Raw genomic sequence first — 23983 nt, 5'->3', positions numbered from 1 at the left:
GAGCTGGTGAACTGTAGCGGTAATTTTTAATGTACTTGGTACAAACATGAAAAATGCAAAAAGGGAAGAGGTTGTTTGTTTTTTTTTTAATACAAAATGGAAATTAGACTTATTGCAGATTTTTGTATGCATTGATCATAAAAACCCTGCATCTATTTTCCATCTCTTGATGCTGCTTTTTTATGCTTATTTTCAATTTCCTTTAACCTTCATGGTTGCCCTATTATCACTAGGGCATCAGTAGGAAACGAGCATTTCTGATGTGGTACAGCCGTAAAACAAAAAGAATGAGAGCAGAACAATGCCAGTCTAAGAGAATTAAAATCCTCTTCTGTGGTCTCTGCTGCTTCCCCTGTGTTATGCCTTGGCGTCTGTGGAAGGAGCATGCACCTGAAGACAGATGGAAAAGGTAATGCCAGACTGGGGATGCATCAGCAAAGGCATTTGCAGATCACATATTATTTGGCCTGAAACATTTCGGTGTTACTAGGGGAAAAAAAATATAGAAAAAAAGTTTAAGATTTCATACATCTTTAATTTTCTGCTTTTCAATTATTTTTTTCTAGTTTTCCATAATTGTGATATGTTAGCCAAGAATCTAGACCTATATACCGTATTATTTTTGTTACTTATCACTGAACAAGATCCCTTTGACAATTTGGTGCCACAATCCCTACTTAGATAATCATAGAATGGTTTGGGTTAAAGACCATCTAGTTCCACCCTGGCCTTGAACACCTCCAGGGATGGGGCATCCACAGCTTCTCTGGGCAGCCTGTGCCAGTGCCTCACCACCCTCACAGTGAAGATTTTCCTCCTACCTTCTAATCTAAATCTCCCCTCTTTCAGTTCAACACTATAATCCCTATTTGCCCTTTACTTGATAACCAGTTATCCCAAATATTTAAAGGGAGGAACAAAAAAAAAAGGATAAAAAGTATTTCACAGATTAGGTTCCTTCCCAAGAAGCTATTTGTTCATGTTATGCAGAAGAGTATCAGCATCTATGTAGAATAAATACACATAGGAATGGTTATACTGTGTTCTTGAAACATTTAGTTTTGTTCTCTTTTTCCATCCCACAGACGTGTCCTCCTGGGGAGCCACAATGCAAAAAGTTTGAAAACCATGAAAGGCAACTGATAACGCTGAAACGGGAGATAATATGAATGCTACTTTAAGCACCTCCCAGACTGCTACATTTTTTGCCTGCCATTAAATTTTCTGTACCGGGCCGGTAGAAGTCACTGCATTTTTCAGCTTGTTGTCACTGTCATGTGGGGACCAGATGTAAGGGTGGATTTCAGGATGGGGGTGCCCAGGCTGCCCCAGGCCCCCCCCTGGCAGCTTTAGGAGCTGCTACTGCACAGGGCAGCCAGGGCGATCCCCTTCTGGGCCTTGCTCAGCCCCGTGCGGTGCTGGAAACGTTGTGCACACTGTACTGTTTTTTGTTGGTGGGTTTTTTTGTTTGTTTGTTTGTTTGTTTTTTCCAGGTATCTTGTTTCTGTTGCTTGTTTTCTGGGCCCTCATCGGGAGACATTCAAGGCTGTGCAGTAAAGTGGAATGCTGACCTTTACTATACGTGAAAAGCTTTTTCTTTAAATGCGTAGAGCACTACAAAACACCAGGACACTGTAAAATCACACCTAAGGCACTTTAAGATTCTTTTGAGCTTAATATGCGTGGCAGTTATCTGTAAGACAGGATTGCACGTGATTGGATCCTACCTGGGCTGTGAGTACACCTTCATCAAAGCTTCTAAAGCCTGACGATACACAGAAGGATTCCCAAGAACATTATGTTCCTCACTGAAAAAATGTACAGTTAGACGTGCACGTGTCAATGTACTGGATGAGGATACCACATCTTCCCCTGTAAAGAAACAAGAAAAGTAAACGCAGTATTTTAACTCCTGAGACTAATTATCTGAAATGAAGAATACCATTTTTATTCTACCACAGACATGCAAAAGCACCTAAAACGAGCCTTGCAAAGGGTTTGCCTTGCTTCCCCATCCCTTTTGCTGTACCGTAGCACCTGCTTGTACCGTCTGAGGGTGCACTCACTGCCTGTGCTCTTCAGAACCGAGCTAATTTCATAGAGCAAAAGACTCGTAAACGGATCCGGACTCGCTCTCACCAATCGTCCAGTATTAATAAATCCTGCTAGGGCTATTGGCCTGCATGCAGCATTGTGCTAACAGCACGATGCAGCCTGGCTTTGGGATGGCCGCTGGCTTGCATCTGGCCGGCTCAGAATGCAAAGTCGCAGTGCTCAGGCTGCTTCGCAAAAGGCATGGGCATGCGGTCAGGGCAGGCAGCTCCTCTCCACACCCAGACCAGTCTTCACTTCTTAGTCTTCACCAAAGAGAAAGATGCATTTAATAATGTTCAACTGGTCTTTTACAATTTCAATGTAGTAAAGGTACTCTGCACGTCCATTCATATTTATACGTAACGTTGCACTCCTTGTTTCTATACGCCTTACGTCAGTTTGTGGAAGATTCAAAGAAGCCAGCATCTGTCTGGTGATCCTCTCCTTAAGGAAACAGGCAAGAAGCTGTTATGGGAGGGAAAAGGCCTAAAAGATCATGGAGGAAAGAAAAGGGAAAGCGGGAGGTAGTGCTTCTTCGTCGTGGGGAGGCTGGGAAGTGTTTTCCTGCAGGTACAAAGCCAGTTTCTTCTCTTTCAGCACAGCACCCTCTAGTGCCTTTCCACGCTCTGGAAACGAGTGATCTGTTTGTGCTGAGGTGAGACCTGATCCTCTAAAGGTCACACCACAGGGGGAGAACGTGTTCTGTTCAGCTTCAATTTTTGTTTAGGAGCCAGGAATAAACGATCTCTATATAGGTGGCTGTCAGTATTAAGAACAAATGGCTAGACTGGAAATACCCTGCATTTACACTCATGAACAGGCAGCTGTGATCTGTTCTGACTTTAATACATGGTTTGCAGGACCTCACACGTGCTGGACTAAAGCTTTTCTAGAAAGCTAGCTTGTCTCCTTTAAGCAACCCAAACTCGTAAATGATTCATCACGCTTGCTGATAGCCTTTTACAATGCTTAAGTTTGCCTCAGTAATCGGAAACTCCGTCATAACTCAAGATAGAGCTTCTCTGCAAAACAATCCTTGTTCCCCAGAGCCTCTCCTTTATAGGTCTAGGAGCCTACAGTGAACAACAGAACCCACTTTACTTCCTTTCAGTGACAGACCTCAAAGACTGAAATTTCTAAGCCTTCTGTGTTAAAGCTGATTTGCGAGGCCTGGATTATTTTTATGGCTGTTCTGTAAAACTTTCAACTGTTCGGAACTGAAAACCATGTTCTGGGAGCACTGTTTATGAAGGAAATATATTTCTTGGTGGAATAGTGTTGGGATGTCGGGAGGTGGTAGCTAGGAGGGGTCTGAGGAAACCAAGAGGAGAGATTCGAGAAGTTTCATTCTGGCATTCACTTCATTTTTGTATGTTTAAGCACTATTTTGGTTTCTTTAATCGGCCAAACACCAAGAGCTTTTGTAGAAGCAGGTGAGGCTCATGGGCCCATGCCCCTAAACTTACTGGTTGTAGTATCTTCATGTTTTTTATTTTTTTAACTGTTTGGAGGATTCTTATCTACAACTATTGCACCAGTCTTCCGGCATTCCTCAGCAGCCACCTTTCACTGAAAATTAAATCTGCAATTGCTGGTACGTTCATCCCCCCCTCTCAACACTTGGCTCGGTACGCTTCGGGGAACCAACCCTTCCCAGACGCATTTCGCGGTGGCTCCGCGCTCAGTTTGCTCGAAATCACTATTTTTTTTTCCCAATTTTATTAACGAATTAGATCCGTCACCCGTGCGCCCGCCCGTTTTGAGCCGGCGGGCAGCGAGCTGGCTCCCCCCCCACGCCGAGGCAGAAGCGCTCCCCCTCACGCCCACCCTCGGGGGGTGCCGGGGCGGCTTCCCCACACGGGCGGGCGGCCGTCACGGCCCTGAGGGCGGCTGCTCCGCCATGACGGCGCCGCCCTTCCGCTGGTGCGCACGCAGCCCGCCGCCTTTCCGCAGCGTCATCCCGGGGGCGGCGTGGCTCACGGCCCGGCGGGGCGCCGCCGCCGAACGGACCCGGTCACCCACCCGGCCCCGGCCGCCATCACCCGCCCGCCCTCCGTGCCCTGCGGGCCGCCGCGCCGCCGCCATGCCGCTCTTCTCAGGTGAGCCGGCCCCGGGGGGGGGGGGGGGAGCGGCCCGGCCGCCGAGAGGCAGCGCCCGGCCGGGCCGTGCCCACGGGTATCGGCGGCCTGCCGCGTGTGGGAGCCGCGGCTGAGCCCCCCCGGGCTTCTCCGGGTTAAAAGCGGGAGGTAAAGGGTCGGTGAACTGGGTCGCGTCCCTCCCTTCCGCAGGGAAAGTTTGTAGGGGAGGCTGCGGGGTGAGAGCCACCGTTGGGCTGTGCTCTCAGTCGCGTGGCCCGAGTTCTGATTTCTGGGTACACCCGTGTGCAGCCAGGAGTTGGACGCGATGAACCTTGTGGGTCCCTTCCAGCTCTGCATATTCGGGGATTCTGGGCGCTCGGGGGTGGGCGCATGGCTGTTCAAAACCGCAGGACCTCAAAGCCCGTGTCAGGCTGGCCTGTGCGGCGACTGGGTTCTCTTCCCAGGAAATGGGAAGAGTCTTGTGTTTGGTAAATCTTACGTATACAAAATAATAGGTATTATTTATATTTAAAAAAAACACAAACCAGCAGGCTGTGAGAATGAGATGGTGCTTTCTGCTAGGGATACCTAAAAGTCTGTCGTTGAGATGCTGCGTAGGCTAATAACTTATGGCAAGTCTTGTTTATTCTTCCTTATTACCCATCACAAGCACCGTGTATATCTGAAATCTACACCATTTTCAAAGTTTTTTTTTTAAAATCGCAACCCAAAGAGTTTGATGATGAAAGAAATGTGGAGTTGCGATAGTAGGTTTACTTAAAAGGGATGCACAGGTAGGCAGAAGGATAGGAGTCTCTCAAAACATGGTATTTTGGCTGCTTGCCATGCACATAGGATATTATCGTGTGCTGTATTTTGCAGACTTTCAGCAAAACCACCGCATGCTAAAGTAGATTTCTGTACATGTTGAGAGTGATGGATTAGGAGTGATCAAAGAAGCACAACTGTTCTCTAAAACACCCAATCTATTCCAGGCGTTTCTGTCACACATTGGCAGTGCTAGCCTTACCAAAGCAAACTTACTGTGCCTTTGTGTCGCTGCCCCTAATGTTTCTGCCAGCAATCCCGTTTCCAGCATTGCGAGCTCCACTTGTGTGACCCAACATCACACCAATTCTTAATTCCAGCCCTATACCCATACTGGGGCCGGGGCTTTGGGAGCTGCAGCCTGTGTGAAGCTACTGCCCGTGTTTGGTGCGGGTCCGTTGTTTGTGCGTGCTGCCCAAGCTGAGGGAGGCAATAGCAGTGGCTGCCTTGGCAGTGGCGCTGCCAGGTTAACGTCGCGTTAAGGGGCAGCAGGAGGCGTGCCGCGGTGCGGGGCTTGGCTCAGCGCGTGCTTACCACCTCGTGTCACGGTACAAGACCAACACTCGTAGCCGAAGCTGTGGCTCTCCAAGCTTGGCTTTTAAAGAGCGCGATGTGTTTGCCGCCGAAGGAGGATGGGAAGCTTAACCGAAAGCACATCTGAGCTTCTAGAGAAATTTGTTTGCGATGGACAGTGCCATGAGATTGGAAGGGTGAACTTTGTAACTGCACGGTGGAGGCTTGCCTGAAGTATTTCCCATTCTCTCATACATGTTTGCTAAGGCTCTCAGTATACATGTCGCTTATAGTTGCTTTGTAGGGATGCCTTTACTAAAAGAGGCCCCTAGCTTGGTTATCGACAGATTTTAGAGTTGAAAACTAACTTTTTGAGAGGGTGTAAAGTCCAAAATTGGAAACAGTGGCTCAATCTTGGTAATTACGTTCTTTTATATTAAGAAATAATCTAGTTTCAAAATACTTCTGTTTGCAGTTAACGTGAAATGGGGAAAAGAGAAATTCGATGGTGTGGAGCTGAACACTGACGAACCTCCAATGGTCTTCAAAGCCCAGTTATTCGCACTGACTGGAGTTCAGCCAGCTAGACAGAAGGTGATGGTTAAAGGAGGAACTCTGAAGGTAGAAATCTTTTTTTCTGTATGATTTCTTTATTGCACTGTTAACGTAATTAACAATATTTTCGAGTGTTTCCGTAGAAGATCTGTCTTTGTATACTGAGTATACTTTTCAAAAATACTCTGCGATTCATTGCCTCCTACTAGAAAATATTAGCAAAAGTTTCTTGCTAAATGACTGGGAGGTACTGCTGTTTTAAAACACTTTTTGTCTCGTTTGCCCCAAAATCTGCTCTGCTTGGTGGGGAGGTTTTTTTGTTCCTTTTTAATGTTCGGAATCTGAATGCAACTTTTTGCTTTTTGGTTTGTTTAAGAAATGCTTCTCTGGTACTTATGTGCTGGAGACTTGCCTCAGTGCAATGCAATATACACAGCTCTCTTAGAAAATATATTTATAGCTAAGCAGTGTTAAAGAGCAAGTGAAGAGCTGTATTTAAATGATGGTTTGATTGCTTTGTATTTTAGTCAGGCAAGACTTGATGTGTAAATCGTTTATATTTTGGAATTTTGGATGAAGCGTAGTTGTATGTTTGGAAATACGTGATTAATATTACTGAAAATGCTTGTCTTTTGTTGAAAAATGATTAACTTCTCTTTTATTTCATTTCAAATACAGGATGATGACTGGGGAAACTTAAAAATAAAAAATGTAAGTTCTAAGGAATAACTGAATTCTTTAAATGCCAAAATAAAACTCAAACTAGTAAAATGTAAAATTCTCGTTTCTGTATGAATTCTGTCTTAGTGGGTATTCTTTCTTAAAAATCAGGCCTTGATGAAAAGTGATTAGAGAGTTGCCACAGCTAAGCGTTCTTACTAAATCCTTACTGTTGATTTGTAAAAAATAAAAAAAAAAAAATATAAAAATTAGCATCAGCAGAGAAATGACACCATCTTTGCGAATTACTTGGAGTATCTTTCCTTCTTCCAAGAAACGTGCTGGGTCAGATGAGTGGGCCTTCTGTGTAGTCTGTCTGTGACCATGATAATAAGCGATGTTATTTAAGAGAATTTGTGGACCTGGCTGCGGTCCACTGTGCTTGTACGTCCCCAGCATGTAGAATCCTTGCGTTAGGAATGCTGAAGCTACTGCTCTGCCTATTTCCTTTTTTAACAACCCACAGAAATTCATCTCTTACACTAGACAGTTGTTCTTGAAAAAGAAAGCCACCAACGATGCTTATTCCCACCTTTGAATTCGTTTAAAACGAGAACAAAAAGTGACCATTCTTGTGTTTCTTACCTATATAATATTGTAACAGGGAACCACAAAGATTTTTCTATGTTTTTGATCATTTTCATTTCTGTAGGTATGTTGTAACGTCTGTTTGGTACAGGTTTTACTCCAGTTCTTTATTGAGCAGATTGAGTAAGGTAGTGTGACTCTTACCCTCATTATTAGTTCCTGAGCAGCTCTTAGCAGCCTGTAGCAATAAGTTGCAGCTAGTGTAGCAGTCATTAAGCAAAAACTCCAGTACGTAATATTCTCGTCCTTTTCTGCATACTGTTACGCTTATAGCTGCCTTATTTATTTTAACAGTGTTTTATATAACTTCTAGGGATTTATTTACACTGTGCAAGCAGTTTCTGTCCTTTCTGTTGCCCATCCTTCTCTTTAGCACCTTATTTTGCAGGGCCTGCAGATAGCCCTTTTCTCTCCCTTTGATGTATAGCTGTATCCCTGTTGAATGCTGACAGACTCCTTTTCCTTCTAATAGTCCAGCAGACATGGTAACAAGATTTTTTTCCCCCTGAATGTTATGTTGTCCTCATGCCTAAACTGACTGATCAGTTTAACATCCTCAGAATGTGCCAGACCAAAGGATGTCTTTCCCACTTGTTTTCCAGGTGAAAAAAAAAAAATCCGAATTAGTATTGTCAGAATACTAATTTTCACCAACGTACATCTGAAATGTTTCCCCAGACTCTTGGATAAGATGAGGAAATCTTTTATTGTTCAGAGAATTCGGAATTTGAGATCTTTAGACATATTTGACTGAGAATCTCAAAGATTCTTTTCAGTTCTTTTAAATTGGAAGTCAGCTGCTCAGTTGTCCTTCCCTTGTGAAGGGAAAGGAGAATAATTGCACTGAAGTCTTCAAGATGCTTGATCTCCAGTGGTCCATCAGAAAGGGAGCTTTTTGAACGCTTAACTTTCTGGTTACTCCGCGATCGTTTAATTCCGTCCTGATTGGAATCTGGAGTTGTCAGCTGCTGGCAAGCTTGCCAGACTCAGTGGAAATGTCTAACAAAGATAGTGCTATGGAATTGTTCTCATTAACTGCTTTTCAGATAATTAGAAAATTATAGCCCTTTTTGAGAGAGATTGAGAGACTGGGTTATCTTTTTCTTTATTTTCTAGGGATATATACCCATAAGAAACAGTGCCATGTCAGCTCTGTAAACTAAGAGAAAGATCTAGTTTGTCTTTGGGGAAATAAATGAAATATGTTAAGACCTTAATGATTTTTTTAAAAGAAATAACTGAGCTTAAATATTTATTACTGTTTTTACTGTCTTTCAAGGGGATGACCTTACTAATGATGGGTTCTGCAGATGCACTCCCAGAGGAGCCCATTGCTCGACCTGTCTTTGTAGAAGACATGACAGAGGAGCAGTTGGCTTCAGCTGTAAGCATGTTCTCAACTTCAGTTTCTTGTAAACCTCTGAAAAATTACTAGTTTTTAAAAACTTGTAGTTGCTTAAAAGTACATTTTAAAATGGTAATTCTTTTGTTGAGTATTTATAGCTTCTTAAAGACAAAATTTACATTGATGACCCAGCGATGGAAGTCTGGAACATATTTTAAAAGTCAAATAACTAAGGCTATTTTTTCTTCAGAAAATTTACTAAACTGCACATTAAAAAATAGCATCACTGATGCTTTTGAAGACAAATTTTCTATTACCCTTGCTGTACTGGTGTCCAGAACTCTACCTGAATAAGAGCTGTTAGATGTGCAAATTGTTTCCTGCCTTCTTTGTATCTGTGAAGGGAAAACACGGTTGGTTTGTGGTTTTGTTTGTTCTTGCTAGTAGTATTATATTAGGTAAACTTTTCTTTCCAAAATGAAGATAGTTTTGACGTTGGATTAGGTGATACGTTTTCCCTTATGGGAATAGAACCATTAAACTGCTTTTCCCTGACAACTGCTCAAATATGCAGGATTTTTACAAAACAAAGAAACAAAAATGTGCTATTATGTTGTGATCTATGGTTGTTTCTGAAACTGGTTAGTTTAATTATTAGTTGGCCTTCACATTTGTCAGAACTTTAGAAATTCCCAAGTTGTGTAAAAAGATCAAATCTGTTGCCGACTTCTGGAGAAGGATTCAAATAATGCTTTTGTTTCTAGCTATGAACTTTATCCCGTTCAGGGTTCTACTGAAAACTGATTTTAATTAAAACATCAGTGTGGCTCACAAAAGTATTTGTGGAAATTTGATGGAAGTAGAATTCTAAGGACAGAATTTGAATTAGATCATAAATGAACTTTCTAAATGACTTCCATACTTGAAGAATATTCTCGTTAAAATAAACATGCACAGAAAAAAACCACAGTGTTCCTGGTTGTCCGGTTGTCCTCTAAAAGCAACAAATTGTGAAATAGATTAATATAATAAGAAAATGGCTCAGGAAGACTCCAGCATTCCAGGTGTTGTGCTTCTCTGATCATTCATTTTCTTGCAAGTTGATGTCAATTTATAGCATTTGTGAAAAAATGGTTACACATCTCTCTCAGACCTTTAAGCACCCTTGTAAATTTTTTGGTAGATGGAATTACCATGTGGATTGACAAACCTTGGCAACACTTGCTACATGAATGCTACAGTTCAGTGTATCCGCTCTGTGCCAGAAGTGAAAGAGGCCCTTAAAAGGTAGGATTCGGTGTAAAAATACCATGACTAGAATGTTTTCTTTAGCTTAGGAAATAGTGCTAAGAAGACTTCCACAAAATGCCTGCTTTGGATTATCATAACAATAAGTTTTTCTTAAAATCTATTAAGGATTAACCTAATGATTAATTAAAGTTTATCCTATGGCTTTGCTAGGCTATGCTCTTAAAAAAAAAAGACTTAGGACTGTGTGTTTTTTTGGAACTGGCTTTTAATGGAGAGAATGAGGTTTGCCTAGCTAAAAAATAACTCTTGCAAAGACTTGTTTAAAACACTTAAACAAGCCTGCTGAACTCTGAACCCTCTCTTCTGTGTTTGTTCGTATGGCCTTGTTTTGTATGAGAGGATTGTGTGGGAGTCCTGTTCCTTTGAAGAACACATCATATATATTTTAATGGCTTTGTTGAATAATGTGTTTTCAGTTTTATAATATAAAATTCCAACACTGTTGACCTTTTGGTACTTGGAGATGAAACAGGAAGCTTTGTGATGGATCCGTGGGTATTACTGTGGCAGCAAACTGGAAGAAGCTGGAGTTTGTGTGATGTAGATGTGTAGGGAACAGAAGCCATGTCTATAAGAATCTATTATCTTAGTTTTGACTGTAAAGTAACTTTTCTGACTTATTTTTGTGTGATTCTGAACTAAAGTGTGTAAATGATTTTATTTTTTGGTGAGGAATCTACAAGAAACTCTTGGGAGAATTATAAAGATCAGATTAAGAAAGAATATTTGGCAGTATCAGCCTGGATTTGTCCTCCAGATGAATTATAATTAAAGAACCATCAGTATTTAAAGATTGTGAGGATTAGGTAGAACTTTGCTGTCTTGGTTAAATTAATTTCTTTAAAATGCAATGCTTTCTTGGTACTTTGGTATTTAACTGGATGTTCTATAATAATCAGAATAAACACTAATTATTCAAGTACTTAAATTTGCTCTATTAGCAAGGGAACCTTGACTATTTAGCACTGGGAACTATTTGTGAAGTAGGGGAACTTTGTTTTAAACGTTTTTCTTGCTTTTTGGTGTTGTCGTTTTAGAAAAGTCTGTTTATTTCTGTGTGATACTACACTGAATCAGAGTGTTTGACAAATGTAACGTACCAAATGCCATAGTGTACCCTATAAAGCTGGCAGATTGCAGTACAAGATGTGGCCTTTTTGTCTGTGGGAAGTCAGGGTCTGTAGATCCCTGCTCTGTTTGCCACCAGAGAGTTGGCCTTTATTTGGCCTCCTCTGCTCAATAACGGTATGGAAGGGTATATGGCAGTGGGAGAGAGGTGAATGGTCTTAAACGAGAAAACTTATTAGTATGGCTTCATTTTTCATCGTCCGCTCAGTTGATCTCTGCAAGGGTATTCCCATTTTTGTAGCATGACAGGAGGCAAGCTTCCTGCTCATCATCTGGCGATGAGGAGAATTTTTAAAGTTCAGTCTGAGATTGCACCAGAACGCACCCTCCTTCTGCTTGAAGGCCCCTTGACATTATCAGAAGAAACAATACGTTCTCCTGTAAGGGAATAGAATCATGAAACTGCATGCTTTTCCCTGACAACTACTCAAATATGCAGGATTTTTACAAAAAAGTGCTGTTATGTTGTGATTTAATGTCGTTTCTGAAACGGGCTAGTCTAGTTATTAGTTGGCCTTCACATTTGTCAAAACTTCAGAAATTCTTTGAGGATCTGGAGATCCTTTGAGAAAGCCATCTGTTCCTCGTGCGGGTGGTAAATTAAGGAATCGTTTAAAGAGGAGTAGTAGGTTCTGGTAGTGTGGGAAGACTCGCATGGTTTTCCAGTGCGGAAAACGTGTCACCTCTCGCTGTTCTACCTTCTGCTGTGGAAGGAGGAAGACTGCTATCCATCTCTGTGCGTTTTATCTGCCATCTATCCTTGAAGTTTTTTTTTTTTTTTTTCCCATGCATCTAAAGCAGCTGTGGCAAATGTTTCAGAAATCAGGTAGCTTCTATTCAGGCTTTTTCTCAGTTTCTTTAAAAATAGATTGCCTCTTTGAGGCAAATGGATCGGGGAAGTAGCATTTACGTATTCTCAACGATGCTAATTTTCCGTGTGCCAGCGCTTCCGTGCATTGCTTGCAGAGTAACCGAGACTTTGGTTTGAGTAAGTCTTTTCTTCCATTACTTCCATTTTACTGATTGAGTTATTTTGATAGATTTGTATAAATCTGGCTGCCACCTGCTTTGATTTAAAAACTTGAATGCTCTTTGTGATTGAGTGTGACTACGTACAAATTGTTTTTCTGCTCTTTTAGGTATGGTGGTGCCTTAAGAGCTTCAGGAGAAATGGCCTCTGCTCAGTACATTACTGCAGGTTGGTGTTTAGAGAAAAACATAGGCTGTTAGGCTAGTGTGTGATTTCCTGCTAACTAGAGGTGAAAATCGCAGTTAGAGCTCTGTGTATGTTTCTTTTGTGCATATGCCTTAGGAATTTCAGATCTAGCACTCGAGAGCTCCTTTTCCTCTTTACTCAGTATCTTTAAAGGTTAGAGAGACCGTGGCTGCAAAACTAACATCGCTGCATGCTATGTAGTTGCACACTAGGAGAAATATATTCAAACATTAGCTAGACTTAGATATAAAGCGTTCATATCTATTACTGTTTTGCATGTAGGCATAAGGTTATTGGAAATTTCCAAAGCAGACTGTGTCCATCTGCTGATTTGATCGTTTCGTGTAGAGATATTTCAGTGAGCAGCTGTAGGCTAACAAGGCACCCCTAGCATGTATATCCCACTGATATTTTTTAATGTTTTATTGGCTGAGCATTACTGTTAGGTGGTAGCTGATGCTTTATCAGTAGTCTTAGCCTTTACCCAGCTGATCCAGATTTCATAACTGAAACAAAGTAGTATCTGCAAAAGGAAAGTTACTCTTTACTGTGTCAATCTGGGTGCTCACACTGTGGGAACTCACCATGGCCCCTTACCTCCATGTTCTAACTAGAATTCTAGTTAGACCCCTTACACTTGAACAAGGGTACTATTTGTCCACTTTTTCTTTTTTCACTCTATTTCATTGCCCCACTAAGATGCTGGGCCAGGACACTGGGATTTCTACCAGTCCATTTAAGGAAAAACAAAACAATATAAGGAAGGAAAGGTCCAGTTTGTGGGTATGCCTGCTGATCGAATTTTGGGGTGGTAAGTTCAATGGTTACTCTATACAACCATGCCTGCCCCTCCCCTTTCCACTGCCTTTACTTTGTCCCTTATTTTCTTTTTAAGATGACAACTGTGCTTTTGTAGGAGTCGTAGTAGTTTAAGATCTGAGTAAATCTTAGGCAACTCTGGTGCTGGGAGCCAAAAAGAAAACCCTGTGTATTGTCATGCAACTGGTATCATTCATGGAACTACATGTAGTTAGGAACTGTCTGCACATACGCACACGCATACTTGTTTTCCTGGGTGTTAAATAAAGCACGAGTGTTTTCTAGATATTTTAGTTGGGGAAAATGTATTTTGGTTTTGAGTAGTTGGTGAAACTTGAGCTGCTCTAGAGTATAGATTGTGAACGCCTTCTGGTTTCTCCAGGTGTTGTCCTACTGTGAAAATGTTGTTCCTCAGTTGAGTTTCTGGTGAAATCTGAACTGTTCAAAAATGTTTTTCTTTTAGCAGCCAGGAAAGACAAGGCACTACGTGCCAAACTCAGAATTGTCATCTTTACACTTGCAAAGTCATGTTCACAAATGAGATCTTAGGTGCACCTGTTATTCCACCTGGAAAATTTCACCCTGTTTTGGAAAGATCAAATTGGACACTGTTAAATGATCGATCTTTAAATATTGCTGTCATAATACTGTTATTTTTTAAACTTCCTGACATGTTTTAATTGTTTTTCCACTTCTCACAATATTCACTTTTTTTCAAGCTCTTAGAGACTTGTTTGATTCCATGGATAAAACTTCCTCCAGTATCCCGCCTATCATTCTTCTGCAGTTTTTACATATGGCCTTCCCACAGTTTGCAGAGAAAGGGGATCAAGGACAGTACCTTCAACAGGTAAAGAGCGATTATTAGCTTGTTTGAAAATTCTGTATTATGTTGGAAGTCAAGAGCACAGATGCGTTAACATTTTCCTGCTGTTAAAATAATTTATCCCACTGTGCTTTTGTACTCTCTAGAAAAGTTGAATGTAATCCAGCTCTGAAAACGTATGCTGGAATAGGGATAAATTCTTAGTTAAGGAATCTTTACGTTTTGTTTTACAGTGCGTAGATGGATGGTTTTAATACTATTTATTCAATCATTCTGCCACTAGTCACGTGTAACGTTGTGTTGCTGTCCTAGGATGCCAATGAGTGCTGGGTGCAGATGATGAGGGTACTACAGCAGAAGCTGGAAGGCATAGAAGGTGATGCAGTGATGGAGGTAATTGTAGTCTCTCTCTACTGGAGTTAGGATTTATAATATTTTACCTGCACTTCACGTCCGTTTTTGTTAAGAGTCATCTCTTCTCTGAGTTCTTTAACATGTGTCTGTAGTCCAGGAAGTGAAATTATTTTCTGGTATGTCTGATCAGCATATTGCTATCTGTATTATGTCAGCTATGCTGTGGAAGAATACTTCAGGAATACTTTTCATTTGGACCTGCTAGGGCGTGTTTTGGACAAGGGTGGTAGAGAGTCTGACTGTGCAGCGACTGGCCCTGGTAACCCGTGAATGTAGCGTATAGGAGCGGTTTTTGTCTGAAGAAACATCTCTGTGCTACAGCATTCTTAGCTACAAGAATGCTGTTCTACACTGCAAAGTAACTTAATGAACCTGCTCAGAAATTACTTAGTTTTTCCCAAGGCTTTATCAGACTGACTCTCTTTTCTCTGCAAACTGTTTCTGAACAGTCTTGGCAGTAGCATAAATCTGGTAGACTGCTCTGAAATTTAAGACAGATTTAACCTAGTGGGTGGCCCTTCTTGATTGAAATCTTGTTGATATGCTTTAACAGCAGAGCTATAAATGCATTTGTCTTACAACTTTTACGCTGCATGAGGAGATCGACTAGGAGAAAATGCACCTGTTGAAAGGTGAAGGAAAAGGCTTCAAAGACTTTAAGTAAATGGGGTTATTTGTTTGTGAAGACAACTGTCTTTACCTGCTATTTAAAGTTGCATCATAAGAGAATTTGTTTTACAGACAGATTCTGGAGCTGCAGCAACAACTTCTAAAAAGAAGAGCTTAATTGATCAGTTCTTCAGCATTGAATTTGAAACAGCGTATCCTAAACACTAAGGCAAGGCATAAAGAATGGCAACAATTTTGTGCTTCAGTAATTGCGTGCAGGGAGGATGAAAAACATCATCCAGAACAGCGCAGAAAATAAAGATGCTTGTTGGGTAAAAGAGGGAATGATGTGTTGCAGGAGTACACAGCAGTTAAAATTAAGTTTCCATATACTTTGAGAGAGGAGGAAGAAAAGTAATGGAAATTTACAGGAAAAAAACCACTGAGTTTAAATACCATACTTCCTCCCCAGGAAATATTTCCAGTTACCTGCTTCAGGGGTGCTGAGACGCTTCGTCCAAATAAAAGTAATTACCTGCCTAAATAGCATTTTTTTGGCTTGTAAGCGAGTGTTGCTGATCATTTTGGCATACTAAACATAGACAAATGATGACTTGATATGAGATTGGTTTCATAAGACATAAATTAGATACATAATTATTAAAAATTAAAAATTAAGACGTTAATTCAGCTCACAACTTCCTAGTTGCTTTTTTTACAGTGAGAACAAAAAGCAGATGGCCACTTGGAGCATGTGTGTCATGTCAAGCAATTACTCTTCTTCCTCCCAAAATCCTGTCCCTTATTAAACTCACCGTCACTTTTCAGAAAGATTTATACTGTGAACTTTGCTCTTTTGAAATAAGGAAGCGTCCCCTAAGATGAGGTACTGTATCTCATAGGCTGGTAGCAATGAAGAGTGAAGTCCTTCTTTTTTTTTTTTTAAGGTGCGTCATGCATCTCTCTCTCTCCCTGTCCCATACTGTTTGTTATCCCTGAAGTAGCTGGGAGGAGCAGAGTGAGTAGCTCAGAGGAATGGCGGGAGAAAAGGACTTGGTAGAAAAGCTGTGTTATAAGCCTTAAAAGTGTTATTAAGGCAGCAACATTAGTAGAATAGGTGCATTCAGAGCAGTCAGAAAAATATCTCAGTAAAAGGGAGTGGATGAAAGAAAACAGTTGAAAGTATGAATAAAGGTTGGATGGAATGGTTAGAAGAACATGTAGAAAATAAGGAAGAAATGGGCTTCATTTCAGTGAAGAGGACACATGCGAGGCAGAGAAAGGAGGTTGTGCAGAGTTAAAGAAATGGGAAGTCAGGCCAGCAGCAGGAGTAGAAGTTGTTTATAATTAATAATATTACAGAAGGGCTTCAGGACTTGATACTGGCAGCTATCCAGTGTATGATCTGTGACCTGTGGGGGGAGGGGGAAAAAAAGAAAAAAGCAGTCTTTGGAAGCTTAGGTAGTGATTGAGAACTTACTTTGATTGAGAACTTTGATATGTTGCCTGCCTCTGCTGTCGCTTGTCGTTAGGCACGAAGGAACAGACTGGTCAGAAGGAATGTCTGTTTCAAACCTTCATTTTTATACTGGTAGAAGTAAAAGTGCTGCGATGCACAAGCACAGGATTGTCTTATTTAAATTACTGTGCCATTCAGCATGTTGTTTGCACTAGAGCAGTAGTTCAGCTCTTGGTGGTTTTCCTTAATTTTGGGAAGCATGAAATGTACGGAAGCTGAAGAAGAGGAAGTAACTAAAGGAAAGGAGAATCAGCTTCAGCTTAGCTGCTTTATCAATCAAGAAGTGAAATATCTGTTTACAGGACTAAAATTGGTAAGTCATTACAGCTTTCTATTTAACTGAAATTCTAAATGGCCTGTTTTTTGCAGTGATGTTTTTTTTTCTTTTTTCATTTATGCCTGACTTGGAATTCACATCTGCTGTCCAGGCTTTACTGAGTTCCAAGATTTTTTGGGGTTGTTGTGTGGATGGAAGTGAACATGAATTACACATTAATATAAAGCAGACCTCAGAGACTTTTTTTTTTTTTGGATCCTGATCTGGTCTCCCTCATGCAGGTATCCAAACGCAAGCCAATTTATTCCTTGTAAGCCAGATGAACAATTGTTTTTTACACTTCACACAAATTAGACTTTAGAGTGAGCAGTATCACGAATTAAGCATGCCGTAAATGGTTCTCCAAAAGTCAGTTTTAAGACAGGGGAGTATTTTGATTGCTGTGTTTGAAGAGGAAAAGACAACAAACAAAACAGGTAATGGAACAACTAAACTTGATTTCAGTTTTGCAGACTGGGGAGTTGGGGTAATTTTCCATTAAACAACGTCATCTGTAAGCTCTTTATTTAAATAGGACTTCTTAAGGTAGTCTGCGTGTGCATTTGTATATACTTGTAAGCTTTTTTATTTTTTTTGGAGAATTTGAAGGAGCAAGGAGACGATCTACTACAAAACTTTGTAGTAACTGCTCCTACAGAGTGTTTGTGTAAGAGTAAGGCTGGAAGCAGTGATTTGGTTTGCACAGGGTTGGACCAAGTTGCATGGTTCTCAGATAATCTTTGTAACTGCTTTTCATTTTTTTTTTTTTTGGACAGAATTTAGAAGGAAAACTAAAATAATCTGTAAGCATTAACTGTCTATAAAGATTATGAAAAAAGAAACCTCACTTTCAGGCCAAAAATGTCTTGTAGAATTCTTATGCTAGATTACCTGTAGCCACAAAGAGTCCCACCACTGACAACCAGGTCAGTCTTTCCCAGATTTTGGAAAAGGCCCTGGAAGCAGAGTATCACCACCTATCTCCTTAAATATACAGCTCTGTCTACTTTAGACCGACAGTTAAAAACTGTGCAAATATTCATGCCATAGGAAACTTCACAATTCTCTTTCGTTGTGTTCCAGGCATGGCAGGACACGTTCATAACCAAACAGATTCTTAAGCTGCAAGAGAACCACATTTTGCAAAATACAGTTTTCTGCAGAGAGAAGCGTAGTGGTGTTAGGTCTCATGAATGATGGACGTGGAGCTGAACAAATGAATGGCCGTGGCCATCGTGTCAAGGAATTTCAAAATTCCTGATGATATAGTGGCTGATAGCAACAGAATAGATGGGCAGAATAAGATTTAGTTAAGTTTGTTTATGTATGTCATGCTTTAAGCTACGTGTTTTATGATAAGTGTGTCTGTTATTTTTTTGAACAGCGTCTTCAAGAGGAAATCACTAAACTCTCTCCGACTTTGCAGAGAAATGCACTCTATATCAAATCCGTGAGTGGTTCTTCTGTTGCTCTCTCTATGATACAGCACATGATGGTAGAGTACATACACTGCTATATAGAGCTATGAGTTGAGAGGGCTTGTTTAATTCCTTGATGTGCAAGTATGTTCCTACAATACCTTATAATTTAGGATGAGCAGTGTATAAGGTATAAATGATCTGTGAATATCTGAAGTAACAGTGTCTTCTAAACTTTTTTTTTTAGTCTAAAATTAGTCGTTTGCCTGCGTACCTGACTATTCAGATGGTTAGATTTTTTTACAAAGAGAAAGAATCTGTGAATGCCAAAGTTCTTAAGGTAAGTTTTCTGTGTAGTAAAGTTTAATTCTTTATGCTTTTCATCATAGGTAGATGATTTATACTGGCAAATTACCTACTGAATTGCTTGAAGATTATTTTTTAATTACTTAAAATATTACCAGGGTAACTGCATTGTTTGAGACAAAGCAGCTTTGTTCCCAGTTGTGATGGTATGTGGCGAACTGTGCTACCAAAACAGACCGGGGGAAGGGGGAAGTAAGGGACAGAAATGAATTTGCTCCAGTGCCATTAGGATTTTTTACCTCTCTCACCAGTGTTTCAGAGGAGAACATTTAATTAAGGAGAGGGCCATGCTTTTAGTCATTGAATAGTGATCTAAATTTGATGAGAAAATGCTTTTGCTAACAAACACTTCCTGTCTTAGTTGTCTGGGTTTTCTGATTGCCAAGTGCAAGAACCAGTTGCAGGCAGCTGAATGTTCCCGTTGTGCTTCCTGTTGGCCTTGGCTGTTAGACTCCCAGGCTTCCCAGGGAGCAGCGGCGTAGATGATGCCCGCTCTTCCCATGACGAGCAAGGCAATGGGGATTGAAGGCACGTGGTAGCCAGTATAGAAGGTTGTTCAGATAACACGTAGACATTTTCTGCAAATGTACAATCTACACACGTTTCTTTCCTTAGACCTGCATAGGATTTCCCTAGTGCAAAAGTATGGCAGCTATCCAAAAAGAATCTAAATATTTATATATGTGTAGATGTGGATGTCTGTAGCAATTTAGGGTTTGTTTATACCAAATGAGACATGCTGCTGTGGAAAGTACTGTAGTCCTTTATGTGAGTACTATCCGCAAAAGTTATTCTACACACTAAAGTAGATCAAGCTGTCATAAATACGAGTTGCAGTTAATGGGACTTAGTGACTTGGTATCCTGTGGGAGAACACTACAATGTGGAATACTAAATTATGCTAATAATATTTGTGCTTTTCACTTCCTAGGATGTTAAGTTTCCTCTTATGTTGGATGTGTATGAGCTGTGTACGCCAGATCTTCAGGAAAAAATGGTTTCTTACCGATCAAAATTCAAAGATCTAGAGGACAAAAAAGTAAATCAGCAGCCAAAGAATGTAAGTCTTGTGGCATTTTCATGGACTGTTTGTTCAGACATGCCATAAATCTGCAGTGCTTTTAAACAAATCTGAGTATTGATACTGTGGGCCAAAGCGTGACATGTTTTTGTAGCTTCTCTTAATCTAATCAGATTGTTTGATCATGTTCACTGCAAGATCTTTATCCGAGCCTTTTATATTCTTTCTAATCGGAGTTATATAGTGATGAAATGAATCACGTTACTGATGGAGTAAAAAGGTTTTAGTTCCATGTTACACTTGAGCATGGCACCTTGACGCTATTTTGTTTATACACACTAGGCTAACCAACTAATCAGTTGATTGCAATCAGTGTTCAGAGTGTTCTGCTTGAAACAAGTGAGTTTGACTGTTTCCCTTTAAAATGCTTTTTTCTGAAGATCAGGGAAACTCTGACTGTGGAGTCCGTAGGAGCAGGGTACAGAACCACGCAACTACTTGCAGGATTGTGTACTTCATAGTCATGTTACTGCCAAAACTGGTGCTGACCATTACTGCATATAGAACATGGAGGGCCTGTTTGGGTAGCCAAAAATCTGGGAAAATCCTCCCCTTGTGGAAAAACTCCCTCTGAAGGAAATGAGGGTTCTGGAGCTTTTCAGACATGAGAATTCAAATGTTCCTGGGAAAGAACATGTACAGTTTGGTTTTGTACATCAGAATGTATGTATGTGTAGATATCGAATACATACAATTATTGCATTTTTTATGTTTCAAAATGCATTAATGTAGCGTTTCTGCCTACCGTTGTTACACAGAAATGTTTTCTGTGAGCTGCACAAAGTGATTCTCTCACTGCTTGCTGGTGGGTCACTTCAGTGCAGTTACAGGTAGTTCTTCCCTCCCTGCTCAGCAGCTGTACAAGAAAGGGCTGTGCAAGTACTTGTCTGACTAATGGGCTAAAAGACTGCTCTCTAAAATTTTGGTAGATGGCTTCATTTCCTACCCTGTCTTACATATTCTAAAACTGACTTTTTATTATTATATTTGCTAGCGTTTTCCTGGCCTCGTTCTTGGCAGTTTTAAATACCTGAACAAGGCTTGCATCTCTTTTTACATGGTTAGGAGCAAGAAGAGAGAGCTATTTTAAAACAGAATGTATCGGTACTTTGTCTGGTATTGTCTTGTTGCTGCTTCTGCTGCTAGCAAGTCCCTAACAAGGAATAAAATCGTGAAATTGCAGAATTGCTTTGGTGCTCCAAAACTGTAAATCTTGTGGGTGAACCATCAGGGCAGTATGCACTAAAATGGTCGCATATTTGCTTTTATAGGTTAGTTTTTTGGATGTCCAGCTAGAATTACTGTAGTAGAATCTGTTTCAATAGAATCTGGTCTGTTGAATAAAGATTTTTAGGTTTAGAAACATTTTTAAATAAATGTAGAGATAGTATTTAGGATTGTGCTAAAGGTTTTTTTTTCCAAAGCATTTCCATTTTAATGCAGTATATTCTGTTTTCTAGTCTAGTAAAAGTGATGGTGCACAGAAAGAAGTTAAATACGAACCATTCTCTTTTCCTGACGGTGAGTATAGGGGAAGGTGTAGCTGTTTTAAAGTAACTTCCCACAAACGCATGCTTAAGTCAACCCGATAGTAGGAGTACTTGAGAACCCTGTTTATTTTGTTTTTTCTAGTGCCTTTGAATATTAATCTTCAGAAAGTGACAGAAATGTAAGAACCTGAAAGATTAGGCAAGTTAAAATGCCACTCAGTTGACGAGATTGCCATCCATCTGACAAGTTGATGTATAGAAAACATGCACCTAAGAGACATTAGCATGTAACGTGCAGATGTTTGGTGAGCTTCCTTGTCAGTGGGGGGTGGGAAGCTGAAAGGGAAGCAAACGCTTGAAGAGGACTTGTAAAGCCTGTCCTGAACACAGGCAGCAGCTGATCCCTAAAGGAAGTAGTGGCTGAGCCCGCCCAGAAGTATCACGTTTACTGACCATACATCATCTGTTCAATGCTTTGGGCTTACTGCATTTGCACTGCATCCAGGATACAGATTTATGTCATGAAAATGCCCACCATTCCCCGTTCCTTCAGGGAACAGCCTGTCTCAAAGCTGCTGCTTTTAGTTCACAGGGATTTAGAACCATGCTGTAAGTGGGGTTTTACACAGCTACAACGCTGTAGCTGTGTAAATGTGGCTGTTAGGCATTGCGGCTAACATGTTGTAGGTCTGCATGCTGTTAAAAATGCAAACGTTCTTCCACGTAAGACTTACGCAGCTTTTTTTCCCTTCTCCTTCAGATATTGGTTCTAATAATTGCGGCTACTATGACCTGCAAGCAGTGCTAACACATCAAGGCAGATCAAGTTCCTCGGGGCATTACGTGTCTTGGGTTAAAAGGAAACAAGGTAAAAATAAAAACGAAGTAAAATAAAATAGCAGTTTAAAAGAGGAAGCTGTGAAGGGTAGTTAAGGGGCTGTTGAGAAGCCCTAAATTTTACGTGCCTAAATTACGAATAATGCCCTTGTTTTTCTTGCAGATGAGTGGATTAAATTTGATGATGACAAAGTCAGCATCGTTACACCTGAAGACATTTTGAGGTTATCTGGGGGTGGAGACTGGCATATAGCTTACGTTCTACTCTACGGGCCTCGCAGAATTGAAGTAATTGAAGATGAAGCTGAACAGTAGTCTTCAGTTCTAGTCATTCTGCCTAGGTGTGAAATAAATGTTGATTACTGATCACTTCTTTAACCCCAGAGCTTTAGCAAGTGGATACGTAAATTTGTTCAAACCTTTTCACATGAAGAGGGATATTGGTTAAAAACTGATCCATGTACGAATTAGTCACTGCTGGACTGGGCTGCCCCCTGTGGTGGTGACAAAACTTAAAATAGCTTTAACGTCTTGCAGAAAATAATTTTTTTTAATGAGTCTCCCCCCCCCCCCCCCCCTCTAATGTCATCAAGTATTTATTACACACCTACTCTCACATTTGTTACTCTTGCATGGTTCGTACAGTTCATCAGCTGTCCATCCTTTGCCTTTCCTGGCAGCCGTGTCGGGAGGGTGGAAGAAAAACTGTTGCCTCGTTGCGTAACTCAGTGCTGCTGCCCATAGCCACCAACCATGGCTACAATCAAGTATTTGTCCAGCCTGACCTGCTGATTCAGTCTGTTCTGTTGCTGGCATTTCATGACTTCGAAATAAATTGTGATCAACAATGTGTCTCCATTAAAAACAAGTTCATGTCTGGATAGCGTAGTTAGTACGTGTTTGTTTTCACTTCTTGGGCCATCGCTGATGAATGTCTTAAAGCAGGCAGATAGCAAAGCCACTCTTTTTTTAAGCTCTAGAGTGGGGCGTGAACCAAGGAGAGGGATCCCCACCCACAGTCACTAGCTTTTCCCCAAAGGGTCTCCTGTCAGTCCTGCTGGTGGGTCAGACCCCTGCAGGCTGCATTTTTTTCCTGAGCTGTGTGTGTGTCAGGCACAGAGGAAATCTGCTCTGCTCTGTGCACGAAAACGACACGAGGCTGTTCTGCTGCCAGGGTAGGGAAAGGGAACAAACCTGAACTGGGGACACCTCAGTGCCAAAGTCTCTGGCCTGAGAGCTTATGGTTCCTACCTTAAGACTCTATAACAAATCACTAGACATAGCTACCTTAACTCACATTTTTCCCATGTCATGGGAGCCACATTATTTTACTTCAGCGATGGAACAGGAGCCTGCATTTCCAAGAGCAGAAATGCTGCCTTGGCCCGTAAGAGGTGGTTGTTAGGCATGCCAACGCACCTCAATTACTAGTCTAGCACCTTTACGCAAAACTGAGGATTTTGTACCTTGCTACCTTTTACTTACAGAGGGAGGCAGCTGAGACAGGTGGAAACCATACAGCCTAGCTCTGTCAGCCTGTGCAGACTTGGCCTGAAGCACCCGCAATCAGATTCCTAATAAAGTTAAATCTAAAAAGGGGCTGCAGCCCCACAGAGTTCTCGTCAGTGGCTCTGCAGCCAGGAACTTGCCTCTGAGGTGGTAGGTAACCACCATGGAAAGTCCACAGGTACGCTTTAATAACAACTGAAATAGAATACGCTGCGGAGAAAAGGGTTGTGATACACAGTTTTCCAAACAGTAATTAGAGATTTCACTGAACGATAGAAATGCTACACGAAATAGCCACGAACCAAGTCGTAAGCCAGCTACAACTCAACATCACAAAAATCTTGATTTTTTTTTTTTTGCAAGAACTAATACAACTACCTGGAACAGCTTGTACCCCTCCAAA

At 41.0% G+C, this 23983-nt stretch overlaps 1 protein-coding gene across 1 annotated transcript; it reads left to right on the top strand.

Annotated features, from left to right (window-relative positions):
* Positions 1 to 4033: 4033 nt before the first annotated feature.
* Positions 4034 to 22952, top strand: USP14 (ubiquitin specific peptidase 14). The gene is made up of 16 exons (XM_048057879.2): positions 4034 to 4193; positions 5989 to 6134; positions 6747 to 6779; positions 8656 to 8760; positions 9905 to 10008; positions 12300 to 12358; positions 13915 to 14045; positions 14334 to 14414; positions 15177 to 15256; positions 16762 to 16876; positions 18264 to 18329; positions 18545 to 18637; positions 19595 to 19723; positions 21205 to 21265; positions 21995 to 22102; positions 22235 to 22952. The coding sequence occupies exons 1-16, from the start codon at positions 4178 to 4180 to the stop codon at positions 22384 to 22386; spliced, it is 1479 nt and encodes a 492-aa protein (XP_047913836.1). The 5' UTR covers positions 4034 to 4177; the 3' UTR covers positions 22387 to 22952.
* Positions 22953 to 23983: the final 1031 nt, after the last annotated feature.

Source organism: Anser cygnoides, chromosome 2 (genome assembly GCF_040182565.1).
Source record: "Anser cygnoides isolate HZ-2024a breed goose chromosome 2, Taihu_goose_T2T_genome, whole genome shotgun sequence".
NCBI lineage: Eukaryota > Metazoa > Chordata > Aves > Anseriformes > Anatidae > Anser > Anser cygnoides.
The sequence above is the reverse complement of the archived record's forward strand: the minus strand, read 5'-3'. Positions and strand labels throughout refer to the sequence as shown.